The sequence below is a fragment of the Trichechus manatus genome, unplaced genomic scaffold, assembly GCF_000243295.1.
Source record: "Trichechus manatus latirostris isolate Lorelei unplaced genomic scaffold, TriManLat1.0 scaffold00042, whole genome shotgun sequence".
In the NCBI taxonomy this organism is placed as follows: Eukaryota; Metazoa; Chordata; class Mammalia; order Sirenia; family Trichechidae; genus Trichechus; species Trichechus manatus.
Window position 1 is genome coordinate 12,456,720 of NW_004443978.1, and position 19,826 is coordinate 12,476,545.

A 19,826-nucleotide genomic window follows, 5' to 3' on the forward strand; every position below is an offset into this window, starting at 1 on the left:
TAATATCATGTAATTGAATGGAGCATGAATGTTGTAAAGCTTCACAGCAGCATCAATCATCAATTCGTCTGCCCCTACTCCTAATCCTGGAGAACTTTCTCTTAATTATATGTATGAATGTGTGTGTGAGTGCACGCTGTGTGTTTGTGTGCCTGTGTATGTGTTGGACATGGGTGGGAGCAAGTAACGCTTTTGACAAAAAGGCTCTGAAGTTACGAATTTTACATGGTTTCAAAATCTGTAAGAATAACTTATTTCGTGGCGAAAAAAGAAGTTTTTCAATGGTTTAAAAAAAAAAAAAAAAAAGAATGTTAAGCTGAGATGTAGTCCAAAGCAATTTCTCTAGTTTTAATGGGAGCTCTTGGGGTTTAAAATAATTGCCTTTTTTAGATTATTCTCTACTTTTATGCAGAAAATACATATGTGTCTAGAATTATGAGAACAGCCATACTCCTTTTCACATGAACCTAAAGGCCACAGGGTACCATGTGTACAGTATTTTCTGGGTTCAGAATCACCAGACCTTCTGGTGAGGACATCGTTTTTATGAAATGTAGCTGTGTGATTAAATTCTCCATTGCAGTAGATATGTTTAAAAAACAAAAAAAATACACTTCCCGCTTCTGCTTGAATTCTATGGGCTGGAGGAACAGTATGAATTCTGCTAATATCCAAGAGATAGGCATAGGGGTTGGTTTATTTAAAGGGCCCATTTTAGCCAAGATTTGCAAGGACCTTGGTGTAGTAAATCAAGATTACTGAAGTCTCCCATCTCAGAGCCTGAGGTTCTGAGCCTTGGAATTCGAGCCTGGCTGGTAAGAGGAGTAATTGAAGAGCAATGATGGGCTTTTTACATTTCCTTGAATCTAAGTTATGTGTTGGTCATTTTCTCTGCGTATCTATTTAATGGTTGTTAAATTAAATTGCTTTCTTTCAAGTGGTGATTTTTATGTTGCTTTTTTTAACCCATCTTTTTTTGCCACTTCATCCCATCATCCACGTGCATGGCTCCAGCACTGGTGTGTGTGTTTGAGACTCAAATGTCTCCAGAGACAAAGGCTTGGGGGAACACCTCTGTCTACCACCCTCCCCCAGAACCTCTTCAGATCTCCCTTGTCTTTAGTGTTTGAGTTTTGCTTTGATGGGCTCACACTAACTAGCTTGAGAAGTTCTGAATCCTTCACCTAGAGAATGGCAGGCTTTGCACCTTTTTAAATACTTAAATGACACAAACTACATTGGTTCATTCAAGGAATGTAAGGGATACCTATTATGTTCCAGGTAATGCTAGAAGTTGGAGTTACAGCAATGTGTCATGGCCACTGCGGTCTGACTGGGGAATTGGGGTGGGGAGAGATTCACTAGGAGAATCTCTGACAAGGCACCCCAGTTAGTAACTTGGAACTTGCTCTCCTCTTGCTCCCATCACACCTAACATCACAGAGCACGGTGTTTTGCTGTTGGGTTTGACTCAGTCTGAACTCAGCACAACCCAACCTGAAGAGCGGAGTTTCAACCTTCCATCTTCAGGAATTTGTTTCCTTCTCACCTCAGACTTCCCTAGAAGACTGATTCTAGAGATCTACTGTCTTGGACCACATGGGCGCAGTGTTAAACCTCCCAGACTCTTTCTTAAGGGGTTTCCACTGACCTTTCTTCCTGCTACTCCCTCATTCACCCATTTGTCAAGTATTAAATGGGCAGCTACTATGTGCCAGACATTAAATTAGGCTCTCAGTTGCATTCTAATTGGACAGTTAATAAACTAATATGTATATGTCAAATAGTTATAATTGCTAAGGAGATAAATAGATCAGGTTAAGGAATGTGGGCGATTGGTATTTTGTATGGGGTGATGGAGAAGGTAGCTTTTGAGCAGAGACCTGAAGGAAGTGAAGGACTAAGTTATGTATTTATCTAGAGCAACACTTATCAACGGGGGCTGATTTTACTCCCTGGGGACATGTCGTAATGTCTGGAAACATTTTTGGTTATCATAATGTGGGGTAGGGGGACCTGTGCTAGTGGTGTCTAGTGGGTAGAGGTAGGGATACTGCTCAGAATCCTTTAATACACAGGACATACCCCACAACAAAGAACTATCTGGTCCAAAATGTCAGTAGTGCTGAGGTTGAGAAACCCAGCTCTAGAAGAAGAGAAGGAATAGCAATGGCAGAAGAAACAGCAACAATTAAAGCAGGAGGACCAGCAAACACCAAAGCACTGATGGGGGCATGCTAGGCAGGTTTGAGGGATAACAAGGAGCTGTGGGTTCCTAGAGAGGAATGAGCAAGGGTAAAGGTGGCAGGAGATGAGAGCAGGAGGTTAGCAGGGGATGAGGCCATGGAGACCTCTGTAGGACATCACAAAGACTTTGGCTTTTATTTAAGGAAATGAGAGGCCACTTAAAGAATCTGAGCCAAGAAGTGACCTGCCCTGACATCCCTCTGGCTGCTGAGTTGAGGATATACCATAAGGGGCAAGAGTGGTAGCCTGGATTATTGTAGTAATCAGGTAAAAAATGGGCCAGGGAGAAGTGGTGCAGGTAGTAAGAGGTTACCAGATTTGGTGCGTATTTTGAAGGTAGAGTCAACACTGAGTATGTAGGATTTAGAGAAAGAAAAGAGCAAAGGATAACCATGGGTTTTGGGCTAGGCAACTGTAAGGAAGGTTGGCATTTACTGAGCTGGGAGAGTCTACAGGTTTGAGAAGGCAGGAAGACTCAAGGGTTGTTTTTTTGATGTGTTTGAGCTGCCTGCTTGGCATCACCATAAATATATTGAGTCGAATATATAAACACGGGTGTGGAATTTAAGGCAGATATCTTCCCTGAAGATTTAAATTTGAGAGTCATCAGCATATAGATAGCAGGTGAAGTCCGAGAGACAGGATGAGGAGTCAAGGGAGTTGAGTGTAAATAGAGAAGAGTCCCAAGGCTGAAAGCCTTATTGAAGTGGAGAGGGCAGGAAGGGAAGTATTAGAGAACTACAAATGCAGAAAACTTTTCTGAGTTGCCTTTCTGTAAAGTGGCACAAAAAATGAGTGGTAGCTGAAGGGAAATGTAGGGCCAAGGGAGTTGGTGGTGATGGTAGCATTGGGAGATAGATATCCAGCAGGTTTCTGTGTAGGTGGGAATGATCTGGTGGATGCAGTACCTCTGGTGGAGTGAGACTTAACACCCAGCAAAGGATTGCTCTTAGATAATAACATGCATATTTCATCCACAATAACTGGAAATAAGAGCCAACAAATAAGGAGGCATTTAGGTTTCTATTTTTAATTGTGGCAAATATATATGTAACACAATATTTGCTATTAAACATTTTTTACATGTGCAATCAGTGACATTAATCACGTTCATTTGTTATTCAACCATCGTCACTATTTCCAAATTTTTCCATCATCCTTAACAGAAGGTCATTGTACACTAAGCTATGAATCCCCCTTTCTTTCTCCCTCCTGCCTGCCCCTGGTAATCACAAATAAACTTAGGTCTCTATACACTTGCTTATTTAAAGTTCATATAAATGGGATCATACAATATTGAAATATCTAGATATTAAGTGAAATAAAAGTTCTGAAGATGGAGAAAGATTATTTTTTGTAGTTGGGTGGCCCTGGAACCTTTTCTAAGAAAGGTGAGATTTGAGCTTGACTTTGAGGAAGTTATATATCAGGCCTAAGTTGAAATCATTTTAAAAAAAGATTTTATTGTGTTTTAGGTGGAAGTTTACAGAACAAATTAGTTTCCCGTTCAACAAATTGTACACAAAGTATTCTATGACATTGGTTGCAATCCCCGCACTGTGTCAATGCTCTCCCCATTTCTGCCCTCGGTTCTCTATTTCCTTTCATCTGATTTTCCTACTCCTTTCTGCCTTCTCACCTATGCTTTTGGGCAAATGTTGCCCTTTTGGTCTTTTATAACTGTTCTATGGAGCATGTTCTTTTAGGTGTTACTGTTTATTTTGTAGGTCTGCCTGTTGCTTGGCTGGAAGGTGATTTCCAGGAATGGCCACAGTTCCAAGTCAGAGCGATGTTATAGGGCCATAGTCTTGGGGTTTCTCCAGTGTCTGTCAGGCCAATAAGTCTGGTCTTTTTTTATGAATTTGATTTTTTGTTCTACATTTTTCTCCCACTCGGCCTGGACCCTCTATTGTGATCCCGGTCAGAGCAGTTGATGGTGGTAGCCAGGCTCCATCTAATTCTTCTGGTCTTGGGGTCATGTAGGCTGTGGTGCATGTGGTCCCTTAGTCCTTTGAACTAATTGCACCCTTGAGTCTTTGGTTTTCTTTACTCTTCTTCACTCTGGACAGGAAGAGACCACTGATTGCATGTTAGATGGCTGCTCAGAAGCTTTTAAGACCCCAGATGCTACTCACCGAAGTAGGATGTAGAACACTGTTTTTATGCACTAGCTTATGCCAATTGAATAGATGTCTCCCGAGTCTCTGGTCCTTAGCCTTCAAGCCTAGTATCTTTGTCCCAGGAGGTGTTTGATTGTGCATAGGAAGTTTCCATGACTGTGCCCCTTGTGTGTTCTATTGTCTATATCAGCATACATGCAACATCTACAAATAAATATGTATGTAGAGATATCCACAGCCTAACCTACATCTGCAGGTGAGTGTGCTCCTTACATCCTCCCACGCCTCTTTAGCATACATATCTACCTGTGTACTTTTCGTAAATTATCGTTTGTTAACACTGTTTTTGCAGGATTGTCTGTGTTCCATAGTAATTGCATAGTTGCCCTTTGTTCTTGTGTTCCTCTCAGTGTCTTCCTTTGCCTTTGTCGTGTTGTGCTGACTTCCGCCATAAAGTGTATTGCCTTTCCCTTCACCAGTATTATTATGCGTCTTCTATTTAGTAATTTACTTTCCCTCCCCCTCCCTTCCTTGGTAACTATTAAAGAATGTTTTCTTCTGTGTGTAAACTTTTCCTTGTTTTTTTATAATAATGGTCTCATACAATATTTTTCCTTTTGTGATAGGCTTATTTCACTCAGCATAATGTCCTCCAAACTCATCCGTGTTGTGAGATGTTTCAAGGAATCTTCACTATTCTTTATCGTTGTGTAGTATTCCCTGGTGTGTATGTACCACAGTTTGTTTATCCATTCATCCGCTGATGGACACTTAAGTTGTTTCCATTTTTTGCTGTTGTGATTAACGTTGCAGTGAAAATGGGTGTGCATATGTGTATTTGTGTCACGGCTCTTACTTCTCTAGGGTATATACCTAGGAGTGGGATTACTGGATCATATGGTATTTCTATTTCTAGCTTTCTAAGGAGGCGCTATATCATTTTCCATAGTGTTTATGAATTTTACATTCCCACCAGCAGTGTATAAGAGTCCAGCTCTCCCTACAACCTCGCCAGCATTTGTCGTTTTCTGTTTTTAGTGCCATTGATGTCGGGATGAGATGGCATTTCATCGTAGATTTAATTTGCATCTCTAATGGCTAATGATTACAAGCATTTCTTCATGTGTTAGCCACCTGAATGTCTTTGGAGAAGTGTCTTCTTGTCCTTTGCCCATTTTTTAATTGTATTGTTTGTCTTTGGTTGTTGAGGTATTAAAGTTTTTATAAATTTTAGAGATTAACCCTTTGTCGGATATGTCATAGCCAAAAATTTTTTCCAGTCTGTAGGTTCTCTTTTTACTCTTTTGGAGAAGTCTTTTGATGAGCATACATGTTTAATTTTTAGGATATTACATTCATCTAGTTTATCTTCTGCTGTTTGTGCATTTTTAGTTATGGTTGGTATACTATTTATGAGGGTTATCCCTATATTTTTTTCCATGACCTTTAGAGTTGTAGGTTTTATATTTGGGTCTTTGATCCATTTTGAGTTACTTTTTGTGTATGGTGTAATATATGGGTCCTGTTTCATTTTTCTACAGATATTCAGTTTTGCCAGCACTATTTTTTAGAGACTGTCTCTTCCCCCATTTAATGGACTTTAGCTTTTGTGGAAGATCCACTATCCTTAAGTGGATGGATTTACTTCTTTGTTCTCAGTTCTATTCCATTGGTTTAGGTGTCTGTTTTTGTACCAGTACCAGGCTGATTTTACTACTGTGGGTGAGTAGTAGATTCTGAGATTAGGAAGTGTGAGGCCTTCTATTTTGTTCTTCTTCAGTAATGCTTTGCTTATCCATGCCTCTTTCATTTCCATATAAAATTTGTCATTAGTTTTCTCATCTCACTAAAGAATGCTGTTGGAATTTGGATCGGGATTATATCTAAAGATCCCTTTGGATAGTATTGACGTTTTCACCATGTTATATCTTCCTATCCATGAGCATGGTATGTTCTTCCATTTATGTAGGTCTTGTTTGTTTTTTTGTAGTAGTGTTTTGTGGATTTCTTTACATCAGTCTTTTACGTCCCTGTTTAGATTTATTCCTAAGTATTTTATTTTTGGGGAGGCTCTTGTTAATGGTATTGTTTTCCCGATTTCCTTTTTGAAATTCTTTTTGTTGGTGTAGAGGAATCTGACTGATTTTTGTATGTTGATCTTATATCCTGCTACTTTGCTGAATCCTTCTATTAGTTCCAGTAGCTTTCTTGTGAAGTCTTTTGGATTTTCTATGTATAGGATCATGTCATCTGCGATTAAGGATAGTTTTACTTCTTCCTTGTCAATTTGAATGCCTTTTACTTCCTTTTCTTGCTTAATTGCTGTAGCTAGGACTTTCAGTACAATCTTAAAAAGGGCACCGTTATCTAGTTCCCATTTTCAGGGGAAATGGTTCAGTCTCTCTCCATTGTGGATCATGTTGGCTGTTGGTTTTGTGTAAATGCCACTTATTGTATTGAGGAATTTTTCTTCTATTTCTATTTTGCTGAGAGTTTTTGTCAGGAGTGGGTGTTGAACTTTATAAATGCCTTTTCTTTATCAATTAAGATAATCATGTGGTTCTTTTCTTTTGCTTTATGTGGTGGGTTATATTGATTGATTTTCTAACATTGAACCATCCTTGCATACCTGGTATGAATCTTACTTGGTCATATTTTTTTGATATGTTGTTGAATTCTATTGGTTAGAAGTGTTTTATTCTGTTTTATTGTGCTTTAGGTGAAAATTTACAGTGCAAATTAGTTTCTTATTCAGAAATTTATACACAAATTGTTTTGTGACATTGGTTGTAATCCTTGCAATGTGTAAGCACTCTCCCCCTTTCCCTTTACACCACAGGTTCCCCATGTCTGTTAATCCAGTTTTCCTGTCCCTTCTTGCCTTCTTGTCTTTGCTTTTGGGCAAGTGTTGCCCATTTGGTCTCCTATACTTGATTGAACTAAAAAGCACATTCCTCACTTGTGTTATTGTTTGTATTATAGACCTGTTCGATCTTGGGCTGAAAGGTGGACTTCGGAAATGGCTTTAGTTCTGAGTTAGGAGGGTGTCTAGGGACCAAAGTCTTGGGGATTATTGGCCAGAATTTTGTTGAGAATTTTTGTGTTTATTCATGAGGGATATTGGTCTATAATTTTTTTTTGTTATTATTATTTTGGTGGTGTCTTTGCCTGGCTTTGCTATCAGGGTTATGCTGGCTTCCTAGAATTAGTTTGGGAGAATTCCTTCCTTTCTGTGCTCAGAAACAGTTTGAGTAATATTGTGGCGAATTCTTCTCTGAATGTTTGGAAGAATTCTCCTGTGAATCTGTCTGGGCCAGGACTTTTTTTAGTTGGAATTTTTTTTTTTATTACCTCATCAGTTTCTTCTTTTGTTATGGGTCTATTCAGACTTTCTGCTTCAGTTTGTGTTAGTTTAGGTAGGTAATGTGTTTCTAGAAATTTTTCCATTTGCTCTAGGTTTTCAAATTTGTTGGAGTACAGTTTTTCATAGTATTCTGTTATGATCCTTTTTATTTCAGTTGGTTCCATTGCAATGTCACCCATCTAATTTCTTATGTAAGTTATTTACATCTTCTCCTGTTTTCCTGTGTCAGTTTGGCCAGTGGTTTGTTGGTTTTATTGATCCTCTCAAAGAACAAGTCTTGTTGGGTTCTTTCTATCGTTTTTCTGTTCTCTGTTTCGTTTTTTTCAGCTCTAATTTTTATTATTTCCTTTTTTCTAGTGACTATGGGCTTCTTTTGCTGTTCTTTCTGTTTGTTCAAGTTGGAAGGTTAATGCTTTGATTTTTTGCCCTTTCTTCTTTTTTGATGTGTACGTTTATAGCTGTAAGTTGCCCTCTGAATACTGCTTTTGCTGTGTCCTAGAAGTTTTTGTATGTTGTGTTTTCATTTTTGTTTGATTCTAGGAATTTTTTGATTTCATCTTTGTTTCTTCACTTAGCCAGTGGTTTTTGAGCAAGGTGTTATTCAGTTTCCATATATTTGATATTTTTTTCCTTGCTCTTCCTGTTATTGGTTTCTACTTTTATAGTGTTACGGTTTGTGAAAATGGTTTGTCTTATTTCAGTGTTTTTGAATTTATTGAGGGTTGCTTTGTGGCCTAAAATGTGGTCTATTCCGCAGAGTGTTCCATGTGCATTGGAAAAGAATGTGTACTTTGCTGTTGTTGGGTGGAGTGTTCAGTGTATGTCTGTGAGGTCTAGTTGGTTTATTGTGGTATTTATATCTTCTGTATCTTTGTTGAGTTTCTAGTTCTGTCCTTTACCGAAAGTGATGTGTTAAAATCTCCTACTATTGTTGTGAAATTGTCTATTTCTCTTTTCAGTGCTATTAGAGTTTATGTATTTTGGAACCTTGTCATTGGGTACACATGTATTTATTATGGTTATGTCTTCTTGGTGGATTGACCCTTTAATCATTATATAATGTTATTTGTATTTTATGATGGATTTTGCCTTAAAGTCTATTTTGTCAAAATTAATATTGCCATACCTGCTCTTTTCTGGTTATTTTTGCTTTATATGTATATATTTTCCACCCTTTGAGTTTTAGTTTATGTATATCTTTGTGTCTGAGGTGTGTCTCTTGTAGACAACATATTGGTGGGTCATGTTTTTTTAATTCATTCTGCCATTGTCTGTGTCTTTACTGGCTAATTTAATCCATTTACATTTAGTGTGATTATTGATAGATATGAGTTCACTGCTTCCATTTTATTATGCTTTTTTTTTTCTGTGTGTGTGAGATGTTGACAGTTTCTTTGTTCTGCTTAATTTTTTGTGCTATGTTCTTTTTGTTTGTGGATTTTGTTTTTTCATTGTTGATTTAGTGTTTACTAGGTCTTTATGTTTTCCTTTTTTATTTTGATGAGTAGGTTTGTTAATTTTCTTTGTGATTACTGTAATATTCAGCTTTGTCATCCTAAATTTAAATCAGTCTTTTATTTTTTGATATTGCCTTGACTTCCTCTCCATATGGAAGTTCTGTAACTATACCATTTATTACATTTTTTATATTGAACTTGTCATCTTTTACAGATTGACATTTCTGCTTCCATGTTTTCACTCTTTTAGCATTGTTTTGTTTGTGATAATTTTTTATCTGGGTTGGTATCCAGCTGATGCTGCCATGTGTCTTAATCTCAGGTTGTTGCCTTTTGTTAATCGTTTTCTGTCTGTAGGACTCCCTTTAATATTTCTTGTAAAGTTGTTCTGGCTTTTACAAATTCCCTTAATTTCTGTTTATCTGGAAATATCCTAATTTTGCCATCATATTTGAGGGACAATTTTTCTGGATATATAATTCTAGATTGGCAATTTTTTTCTTTCAAATTTTTATATATTTCATCCCATTGCCTCGAAGCTTGCATGAGTTCTGCTGAGAAGTAAGAGCTTATTCTTATTGGTTCCTCTTTGTAGGTGATCTCTCAGTTTTCCCTAGGTGCTCTCAAGAGCTTTTCTTAGGCTTTGGTTTTGGAGAGTTTAATATTTCTTGGTGATTTCCATTTGAGATCTGTCCTGTATAGTGTTCATTGCACTTCTTGGATGGATACCTTCTTGCTTTTCATAATATTAGGGATATTTTCTGCTAGCAAATCTTCAAATATTCTCTCTGTGCTTTTTATTGTTTCCTCTTGTTCTGGGATTCCGATCACATGTAGATTATTGCTCTTGATAGTGTCCCACATAACTCTTAGGGTTTCCTCATTTTTCTTCCCTCTTTTTTCTGATTGTTCCTCAAACAAGTTAATATCAAGGGATTTGTCCTCTTATTCGCTAATTCTGCCTTCCTTTGGTTCAATTCTGCTCCTATGTCTTTCTACTGAGTTTTCTATTTCTGAAATTTTGTTGTTAATCTGGATTTCTGATTGCTGTTTTTGCATGGTTTCTAATTGTCTATTTATTTCATCGTTTTGTTCTTGTATTGTTTTCCTGAATTCTTTCTAGTCTTTTGTCTGTGCATTCCTTCATTTTGTCTGTGTTTTCCTTGGTTTTGTGTGTGTTTTCCTTGATGTCTTTCTTGATCTTGCAGAGGGCTGTATATATAAGTCTTTTGAACTTCTTATCCTGCAGTTCGATTACATCTTCTTCCTTCTGATTCTTTATTTTGGATATTTGCTGGAGCCGTCTTGTCCTGCATCTTCAGGTGATTTGATATTGTCTGTTGTCTCTGAAGCATTAAAGTATTATTATATTTATTTACTAATTGTGTATTTGTTTGCTGCATCCTGATTTTTTGTTTCATTTTAATCTGGGCAGGTAGTGCTGGCGTGCCACTCTGGTCGGTAGTCTGGCGGCACTTGAGCACTTGCCCTGTTTCCGAGTGGGTGTGGCAGTGGCTTGATATGTGGTCTCTGGTCTGTTCACTGGTCTTGTTGGGTGGCTGAGGACAGTCTAGTTGGGGTTGGCCACTGTCTGTCATAGGTCTGATGGTGTTGGAGCAGGGAGTGGCCCTCACCGAGTGAGTGGGGTGGTAGGTGTGGGTGTGTTGTGTGAGTAGGGGTGTGGCCATCACTGCTAGCTGGGTGTGGGGGTGTGGTGAGGGGGTAGGTGCACACACGTTTGCCCTGGCTCCACCTGATGCGAGGCAGGGGGAGAAAGGAAAGCAGTGGGCACATGTATGTGCAGTCTCGCTGCCAGTGCCTCTCCCTGGACCAGGGGAGGGAGCAGGAGCGATGATGGGGCACTTGAGGTTGTGATATGCAAGGGGAGTGGAGAGGGAGCAGTGACAGGTGTGTGCACAGCCGCACCACTAGCACCCTTTGCTTGGAGGGTGGGAGCGAGCAGTAGGCAGGCATGCACATGGTTGCAATTCCTGTGCCTCTTGCTGGGCGAGGGGGCACGGCGGGCATGTGCAGGGTGGCACCGCCTGCAGCTCTCACTGGACAGGTGGAGAGGGAGGGAGCAGCAAGAGGGCAGGTGCATAGCCGCAACGCTGGTACCTCTTACTGGGGGAGTGGAGGGTGGAGGGAGCAGTAGGTAGTCTCGCGCACAGTTGCAGCACCAGCGCCACTCACCAGGCAGGGGGCACGGGGAGTGGCAATAGGAGGGTGCCTACTGCCTTTAATCAGATGATCAGAGGGAGGTGATAGTTGGGGTCTGATGGGGGATGTTATGTTATGATCCCCTGTCAAATGAGGTGTCCTGGGTGAGGGGTCCCCTGCTGCTTCCGACCAGGAAGGTGGGGGTGGGTGGAGTGGACTCCTCCGGTTATTGGATATGAGTACTCAGGCCCTTCCCATCCACCGCAGCCAGCAGTCGGGACCTGCTCCTGACTAAGCGGAGGGGGTCTGTTTGGGTGGGAGACCTCCCGCCGCCACTTCGCATCTCCACTGCTTCGTGTGCACCACTCACCCCTGAGGTCAGGGCACGTCTCCTGTGTGTATCTGGTTCTGGATCTCAGCTCTTTCCCTGCTGTTGTTTCTCCCCAAGTACGTCTATATGGTTTCTCTGTCTCTTATGGGAATGTTGTGGGGTTGCCTCCGTGTATTCCTCCTCTGTGCTTGCTTCTGGCTTTGTCTTAAAATGGCCACATTGAGCCAGAGTGGTTGGTAGAGCCCCTCTGTTTTGTGATGCTCCTTGCTTGCTGCATTCATTCAGTTTTTCCTTCCAGTCAGGTTTGAGTCAATTCTTTATCCTTCCTTTTTGAAGATCAGGATTCCAAGGTTGTTGTCTGCATTTATTTCACTTAGTTTTTCATGTCTTTGCTGTAAAGGATAAAATTCATTTTTATATTGAGCTTTTTATGTGTTCCAACTTCACTTTGCCTACCACAAGTGAGGATTTGGACATGTAGTTTAAGGCCCACTTTTTGGATGAGAAATAATAAAATATTATTCATTTTGACAGTCTAAAGAATACCTAATATGAAATTATCTTTCTCCAAAGTAACCTTTTTCTTTGCTTTTCTTTTCCTCTTAATTTCAGGAACAAACTCTAGCCCTTAGGAAAGAAGGGATTGGAGTTGTTCTAGATTCTGAACTGCCGCATTTGATTGGCATTGATGATGACCTTCTGAGTACTGGAATCATCTTATATCACTTGAAGGTAGAAACTGCTTACATGGAACATTCTAATTTCGTTTCCAGTTTTTTTCTTAAGACATTAGCAAGGTTTATTATAATACTGTATGGCCATGAACACAACTACTAAAGAATATATAACAAATTATTGAGCCCTTTGAGGATTTTCAACAGTTAATTGGGAGTCTCTGGAGTTAAAAGTTTCCATGTTTATGTAGTTTTAAAGATACATGATGGTCCATTTACTTCTATTTTGTAGAATCAGTAAGAGGGAGGCAAGGAACAAATAGGCAGGCTGAGGAAGATAAGATATAAGCACCTAGAACTGAGATTTGTTATACAGTTTCCCAGCCCTTAGTGGTAATTATAAAATTGTGCCTCCTGCCTCCATCATTGGGCTTGGTTCTGAGCAAGCTATTTGTGTCAAGACAGCAGAATTGCACATCAGTAGCAATTATTGCCTCTGTGACCTTAACTTCTGTATCCTCCCTCTGATCCATGACTTAAAATGAGAATGGTACTGCACTTGTATTTTGTGGGCTTTCGTAAATTATGTCTTTAGACATAAGGAAACCCCTGGCCACTGGAGAGCAAACTCATCAGAACGGATAGGGGAACATCAGTGAGATTACTGTCATGAGCAAGTTACTGATGAATGCCAAAATAGGGGCTGTTGTTGAGCAATAAGCATCGGGAGTTCGATCTCATTTTCCAGACAACACGAGGTATTGTTAACAGAGCTTCAGTGAATTCTAATTACACGCAGACTGTGGCCTGCCCGGGTCATTGCTCACCCCATCAATCACCAGGTTGCTTGGTCTTAAATGAAAAATGGTGAAACAAGCCGTTTCTCCTGTTCATACTAATAAATTTTATTTGACTTTTCTTCCCAGGAGGGCCAGACATTTGTTGGTAGAGAAGATGCTTCAACAGAACAAGATATTGGTAAGAATCTTTGTTAGTCATCTCTTTCCAATGACTTTTTAAAAATCATATTCAATAAAAAGTCTTCTTTTGAATGACTGACATTGAAGCATTGTAGAAAACTTTTTTCAAATAAAATATTGATCGTTATATATGTTTCTGTAATTTTGAACACAACTCAAATGAATAACACAGAACAATTAGTTTCATGAATAAAATGGAACTGTGAACCCTTTTGTCTCATCCCTGTGTATATTCTATTCCCTGTCACCTCTTTCAAGAGTACAGTTATTTAAATCACTGTAGTATACTTGTCATAATGGGACAATGATTGATGGAAATATGACAACAGACACAGGTAAAGGATATAAGCCCTTTTTGATGGGAAGGATATAGACACTTATCTGTCCAAAGATGACTACGGAAAGTATGAGGCAACACAGCACACACCCAGATGGGGGCACAGATGGATTTTTTTCTTGAAAATCTTTATGAGGTACACAGATAACCAGTGACTCAGCCTGAGCTGTATAAGGTCCTGCTTACAATCACCCTGGAGGCCATCCTTGGTGGTGGTGGTCCTGTGTGTATGTGTGGGTGGCAGGGTGGGGATGACAGGGCTAGGAATTATATCTTCCCAGCTGTTTCCAGAGTTGCTGGCTGTAAACCTGCTTCCTTTCCAAGTACAAGTCAATGATCAAGCCAACCCCAGCATATTCCTACTTGTATTTACTATTTACTGTGAGACTGGGAGAGCTGAAAGCCAGTTCCCAGAAGTCCTCAGGTTCCACTGTTTTTGAGTAGAAGTAGGCTTCAGGCCTCTTCATCTAATCATTGAATTGTGTGTTTGACCTTTGGTGTAGCTATCAATGGTGTAGAAGTGGTAAGAATACACATGTTCTGTGAACAGAGAAGTTCAGTAGCACAATTCTTCAGAGACAGTAGGAGCTATCTGGGCTTAACACCTAAGAAGCTGTCCAAGAACTGTGCTCAAAATGGTATAAGTTTACTTGACTGTTTACTTGTCTAAGCCACCCTCAAGCAAGAATAACCCAGGATGGTCATACATGCTAATATAAATGCAAGCAAGCACATGCTCTCTGAGAGGTTTGTGGAAGTCAAGTTCTCTCAGAATTGGCAGAGGCTGCCGCAGTGTGCATCCTTGTACAGCTTCTGGAAACTTCCTTGGCTCTCTCAAGATCTGTGCCACACCAAGCTTACCTTTGGTTTCTGCTCCTTGAACACAGTGGCTCTAAGTGTGGAGGTCATGGTAAGTCCTTGATCCATGGAGCACTTTTGCCACATATATTTCTCTCTGGCCTCTAGTGGCTAATGGAGCAGATGTTATTTAATATCAAACAGATTGATTGACTCAGTGGCAATCAGTGAAGACAAGTTACTGAACTATTTTCTCCATGAAGATGAAATAAATTAACATCCCATAACTTATTTCCTTAAACAGGTGATGTCCAGATCCTTTGTAATAACATTCAAGGGATGCTTCCAGTTGTATCAGTTCATGCTGTTAACTTCTAAAATTCATTTTTTCTCACTGAACATAAGTGTTTACTTCATAGTACTTTTATGAAAGGAAAGCGTATTTACCAAAAAAAAAAAAAAGGTTTGGAGTCATTGTAGCAGATCTCAAAGAAAAAAAATCTTTTTTTTCTTTTTTGTTTTCTGTCTTAGTTCTTCATGGCCTTGATTTGGAGAGTGAGCACTGCATTTTTGAAAATATTGGAGGGACAGTGACTCTGATACCCCTGAGTGGATCTCAGTGCTCCGTGAATGGTGTTCAGATCATGGAGGCCACACACCTAAATCAAGGTATCTGGTTTTTGGTTTCCACGGTTCTTTGTATGTGTTGTTGCTAGAAGATAAGTTAGAGTAGGCAATGGGGGAAAATATGTGTCTTGGTCATCTAGTGCTGCTACAACAGAAATACCACAAGTGGATGGTTTTAACAAAGAGAAATTTATTTCCTTATAGTAAAGTAGGCTAAAAGTCCGAATTCAGGGTGTCAGCTCTAGGGGAAGGCTTTCTCTCTCTGTCCGGCTTCTCATCAATGTTCCCCCGGACTAGGAGCTTCTCCGCGTGGGGACCCCGGGTCCAAAGGACATGCTCTACTCCTGGCCTGCTTTCTTGGTGGTATGAGGTCCCCCTCGTCTCTCTGCTTACTTCTGTCTTTTATATGTCAAGAGATTGCCTCGGAACACCATCCAGTCTTGTAGATTGAGTCCTGGCTCACTAACACAATTGCCGCCCATCCTCCCTCATTAACGTCATAGAGGCAGGATTTATAACATATAAGAAAATCACACAATACCAGGAATCATGGCCCAGACAAACTGATACACATATTTTTGGGGGGACATAATTCAATCCATGACAATAATTAATTACAGATAAAAAGGGTGCAGACTATTTGCTTCACTATGCTGTTTACTCTTTTGCTGAAGGGCTTCTTTGTAATACACATTTCCTTGTTGAATTAAATTTGAACAACAACAAAAAAAACTCATTGCCGTCGAGTAGATTCCAACTCATAGTGACCCTATAGGATAGAGTAGAACTGCTCCTTAGGGTTTCCAAGGAGCAACTGGTGGATTCGAACTACTGACCTTTTGGTTAGCAGCCGAGCTCTTAACCACTGTGCCACCAGAGCTCCACAGAACTGCCCCAGAGGGTTTACAATGAGTGGCTGTGGATTCAAGCTGCCAACCTTTTGGTTAGCAGCCAAGCTGTGAACCACTACACCACCAGGGCTTCCATATATGTAATTGTCATAAGTTATTGCTGTTATGTAAATATGACATTAAAGGAATGCTTTTTAAGTTAAAAAGTATCCTTCAAATGCAAAACCTTAGCACAATAGTTTCCTTTAATAATTTTATTTCCATTATTTATATTCTTTTTATGAATAGTTACACGTATAGGCTCTGACGTTGTATCTTTGAGATAATTTCAGTATTATAGAAAAGTTACAAGAGTAGTAAAATGATCTTTTTAATTTCAGAGCCATTTGAAAGTAAATTACTATCATGGCACCCTATTACCTCTGAACACTTTAGTGTGTGTTTCCTTCCAGCAGTGTATTCCCTTTGTATCCACTATACAACTGTATTAGTGTCCTAGGGCTGCTGTAACAAAATCACTGCCAAGTAGGTGGCTTCAAACAACAGAAACTTATTCTCTCACAGTTCTGATGTCTAGAAGTCCAGATTCAGTGTGTTGGTAAGGCCATGCTCTCTGAAAGCTCTTGGGAGAGATCGTTTCTTTTCTTTCCCAGCTTCTGGTAGTCCCAGGCCTTCCTTGGCGTGTAGGTGCATCTTCACATGGCTGTTTTCCCTCTGTATGTCTGTCTCTTTCCTCTTCCTTTAAGGGCACCAGTCATACAGATATTAGAGCCCACCCTAGTGACCTTATCTTAACTAATTACATCTGCAATAACCATGTTTCCAAATAAGGTCACATTCATAGGTGCTTAGGGTTAGGACTTGGACATATTTTTTTCCGGACATAATTCAATCCCTAACCGCAACCATTTAAATTAATTGATATATTCCTACCGTCCAATCCTGAAACCCCAATCAAATTTCACTATTCGTCCCAACAGGATGAATAGTCTAATATAGGTCTAATAGTCAGTCTAGCATCATGTGTTACATTTGGTTGCCATAGCTCTTTAGTCCCAGTCTGGAGGAGTCCCTTTGTATTCCCTTGACTTTTATGATTTTAACACCTTGGAAAACTGCAGGTCAGATAGTGTTGTAGAGTGTGCCTCAATTTGGATTTATCTGATGTTTCCTCATAATTAGATTAAGGTTAAGTATTTTTAGTAGGAATTTTAAAGAAATGATGCTATGTTTTTTTATATCCTGCCAGGGGTTACACAATTTCTGTTTGTTCCATTACTGATAATGTTCACTTTGATCCCTTCTTATGGTGGTGCCTGCCAGGCTTCTCCCCTGCAAAATTACTCTTTCCCCTTTCTTATTAATAAGTATATTGGGAAGGAACTTTGAGATCATAAATATGCCATTCTGTATCATACTTCTACTCATTCGTTTTAGCATCCATTGATATTTTTGGCCAAATTAGTTATTATTCTGATCCTTGCCAAATGGTGATTTTCTTATATCATTATTCCTTCTGCGTTTGTTAGTTGGCTTTCTGCTGTAAGAAAGAGCTTTCTTTTCCTGCCAATTATTTCTTTCATTACCTTATTTAAATCAATAGGTGCACACAACTTGCTGTTTTATTCGGTAGGATTTAGTCCTTTAATCATTATTTATTTTGATGCTCAAATTGTCCCGTTTGGCCAGTGGGACTTCCTTCAGGCTGACTTCTGGATGGTTTTGGTTTGTTTCCATCATTCTATGAACACTTTTTTTTTTCTGACACAAGGTATTCCAGGCTTATCTTAATACTTTCCTGGAATCAGCCATTTCTCCATGGAGTGCTGACTCCTTTTAGTGGAGAATGGTATTTATTTAGAAGCCAAGACCTGGGTACGAAGTGGAGCACTGATCTCTCAGGCCCACTTCAAGGAGAGAGTTAGGGATAATGTGCACATGTGTGTATGTGTGTGTGTAAAACATTTACAACTATGTTTATTTCTATAACTATCTTGGCCACCATTTATCTATCAGTTTGTCGTGCTGTGGTGGCTCACATGTTGCTGTGATACTGGAAGCTATACCACCAGTATTTTAAATACCAGCAGGGTCACCAATGGCGGACCGGTTTCAGTGGAGCTTCCAGACTAAGGCAGGCTAGGAAGAAGGACCCGGCAATCTACTTCTGAAAAAATAAAAATTAGCCAGTGAAAACCTTATGGATAGCAGCAGAACGTTGTCTGATATAGTGCCGGCAGATAAGCCCACAGGTTGGAAGGCACTAAAAATAACTGGAGAAGACCTGCCTCCTCAAAGTTGAGTCGATGTTAATGACATGGATGGAGTAAAGCTTTAGGGACCTTCTTTTGCTGATGTGGCATGACTCAAAATGAAAAGAAACAGCTGTAAAAGTCTGTTAGTACTCAGAATGTACAAAGTATGAATCAAGGAAAATTGAAAGTCGTCAAAATGAAAGGGATTGTTGGAAGATCGATATTCTAGACATTAGTGAGCTGAAATGGACTGGCATTGGCCATTTTGAATTGGACAGTCATATGGTTTATTGTGCTGGGAATGACAAACTGAAGAGGAAAATCACATTCATTGTCAAAAAGAACATTTCAAGATCTATACTGAAGTAAAACACTGTCAGTGATAGGATAACGTTTATACACTGATGAGGAAGACCAGTTAATATGACTGTTATTCAAATTTACATACCAGCCACTAATACGAAAGAGGAGAAATTGAAGATTTTTTTACCAACTTTTGCAGTCTGAAATTGATTAAACATGCAATCAAGATGCACTGATAATTGCTGGTGATTGGAATGCAAAAGTTAGAAACGAAGAAGGATCGGTAGTTGGAAAATATGGCCTTGGTGATAGAAATGACGCGGGAGATCGCATGATACAGTTTTACAAGACCAACAGCTTGTTCATTGGAAATACCTTTTTTCAGCAACTTAAACGATAACTATACACATGGACCTTCCCAGATGGAATGTACAGGAATCAGATGGACTACATACGTGGAAAGAGACGATGGAGAAGCTCAATATCATTAGTCAGAACAAGGCCAGAAGCAGATTGCAGAACAGACCATCTGTTGCTCTTATGCAAGTTCACATTGAGGCTCAAAAAAATTAAAGCAAGTCCATGAGAGCCAAACTGTGACCTTGAGTATATTCCACCTGAATTTAAAAACCATCTCAAGAATAGATTTGACGTGTTGAATACTGTCATGGATTGAATTGTGTCTCCCAAAAATATGTGTATTAATTCGGGTAGGCCATGATTCCTAGTATTGTATGATTGTCTACCGTTTTGTCATCTGATATGATTTTTCCTATGTATTGTAAATCCTATCACTATGATGTTAATGAGATGGGACTATTGGCAGTTATGTTGATGAGCTCTACAAGATTAGACTGTGTCTTAAGCCAGTCTTTTTTGAGATATAAAACAGAGAAGTGAGAAGAGAGATATGGGAACCTCATACCACCAAGAAAGCAGCACCAGAGGCAGAGTGTGTCCTTTGGACCTGGGGTTCCTGTGCAGAGAAGCTCCTAGATGAAGGGAAGGTTGATGACAAGGACCTTCCTCCAGAGCTAACAGAGAGAGAAAGCCTTCCCCTGGAGCTGGTACCCTGAATCTGGACTTGTAGCCTACTAGATAGTGAGAGAATGAATTTCTCTTTGTTAAAGCCATCTACTTGTGTTATTTCTGTTATAGCAACACTAGGTGACTAAGACAAATACTAATGACCAAAGAACCAGAAGAGTTGTGGGATGACATCAAGGACGTTATGCATGAAGAAAGCAAAATGTCATTAAAAAGACAGGAAAGAAGAACAACTAAGAAGAAACTCAGGAAAGATACAGAAGACCTAAAGGGCA

At 39.6% G+C, this 19,826-nt stretch overlaps 1 protein-coding gene across 8 annotated transcripts in view; it reads left to right on the forward strand.

Annotated features, from left to right (window-relative positions):
- The window catches only part of KIF16B (kinesin family member 16B), a 447,597-nt gene that overhangs the window by 179,465 nt on the left and 248,306 nt on the right, over positions 1-19,826 (forward strand). For all 8 annotated transcript variants that reach the window (XM_004376454.1, XM_023731419.1, XM_023731420.1 and 5 more), the window contains 3 exons: positions 12,292-12,411; positions 13,280-13,331; positions 15,000-15,137. In XM_004376454.1, the coding sequence (XP_004376511.1) occupies positions 12,292-12,411; positions 13,280-13,331; positions 15,000-15,137 (310 nt within the window). The remainder of the gene's footprint in view (positions 1-12,291; positions 12,412-13,279; positions 13,332-14,999; positions 15,138-19,826) is intronic.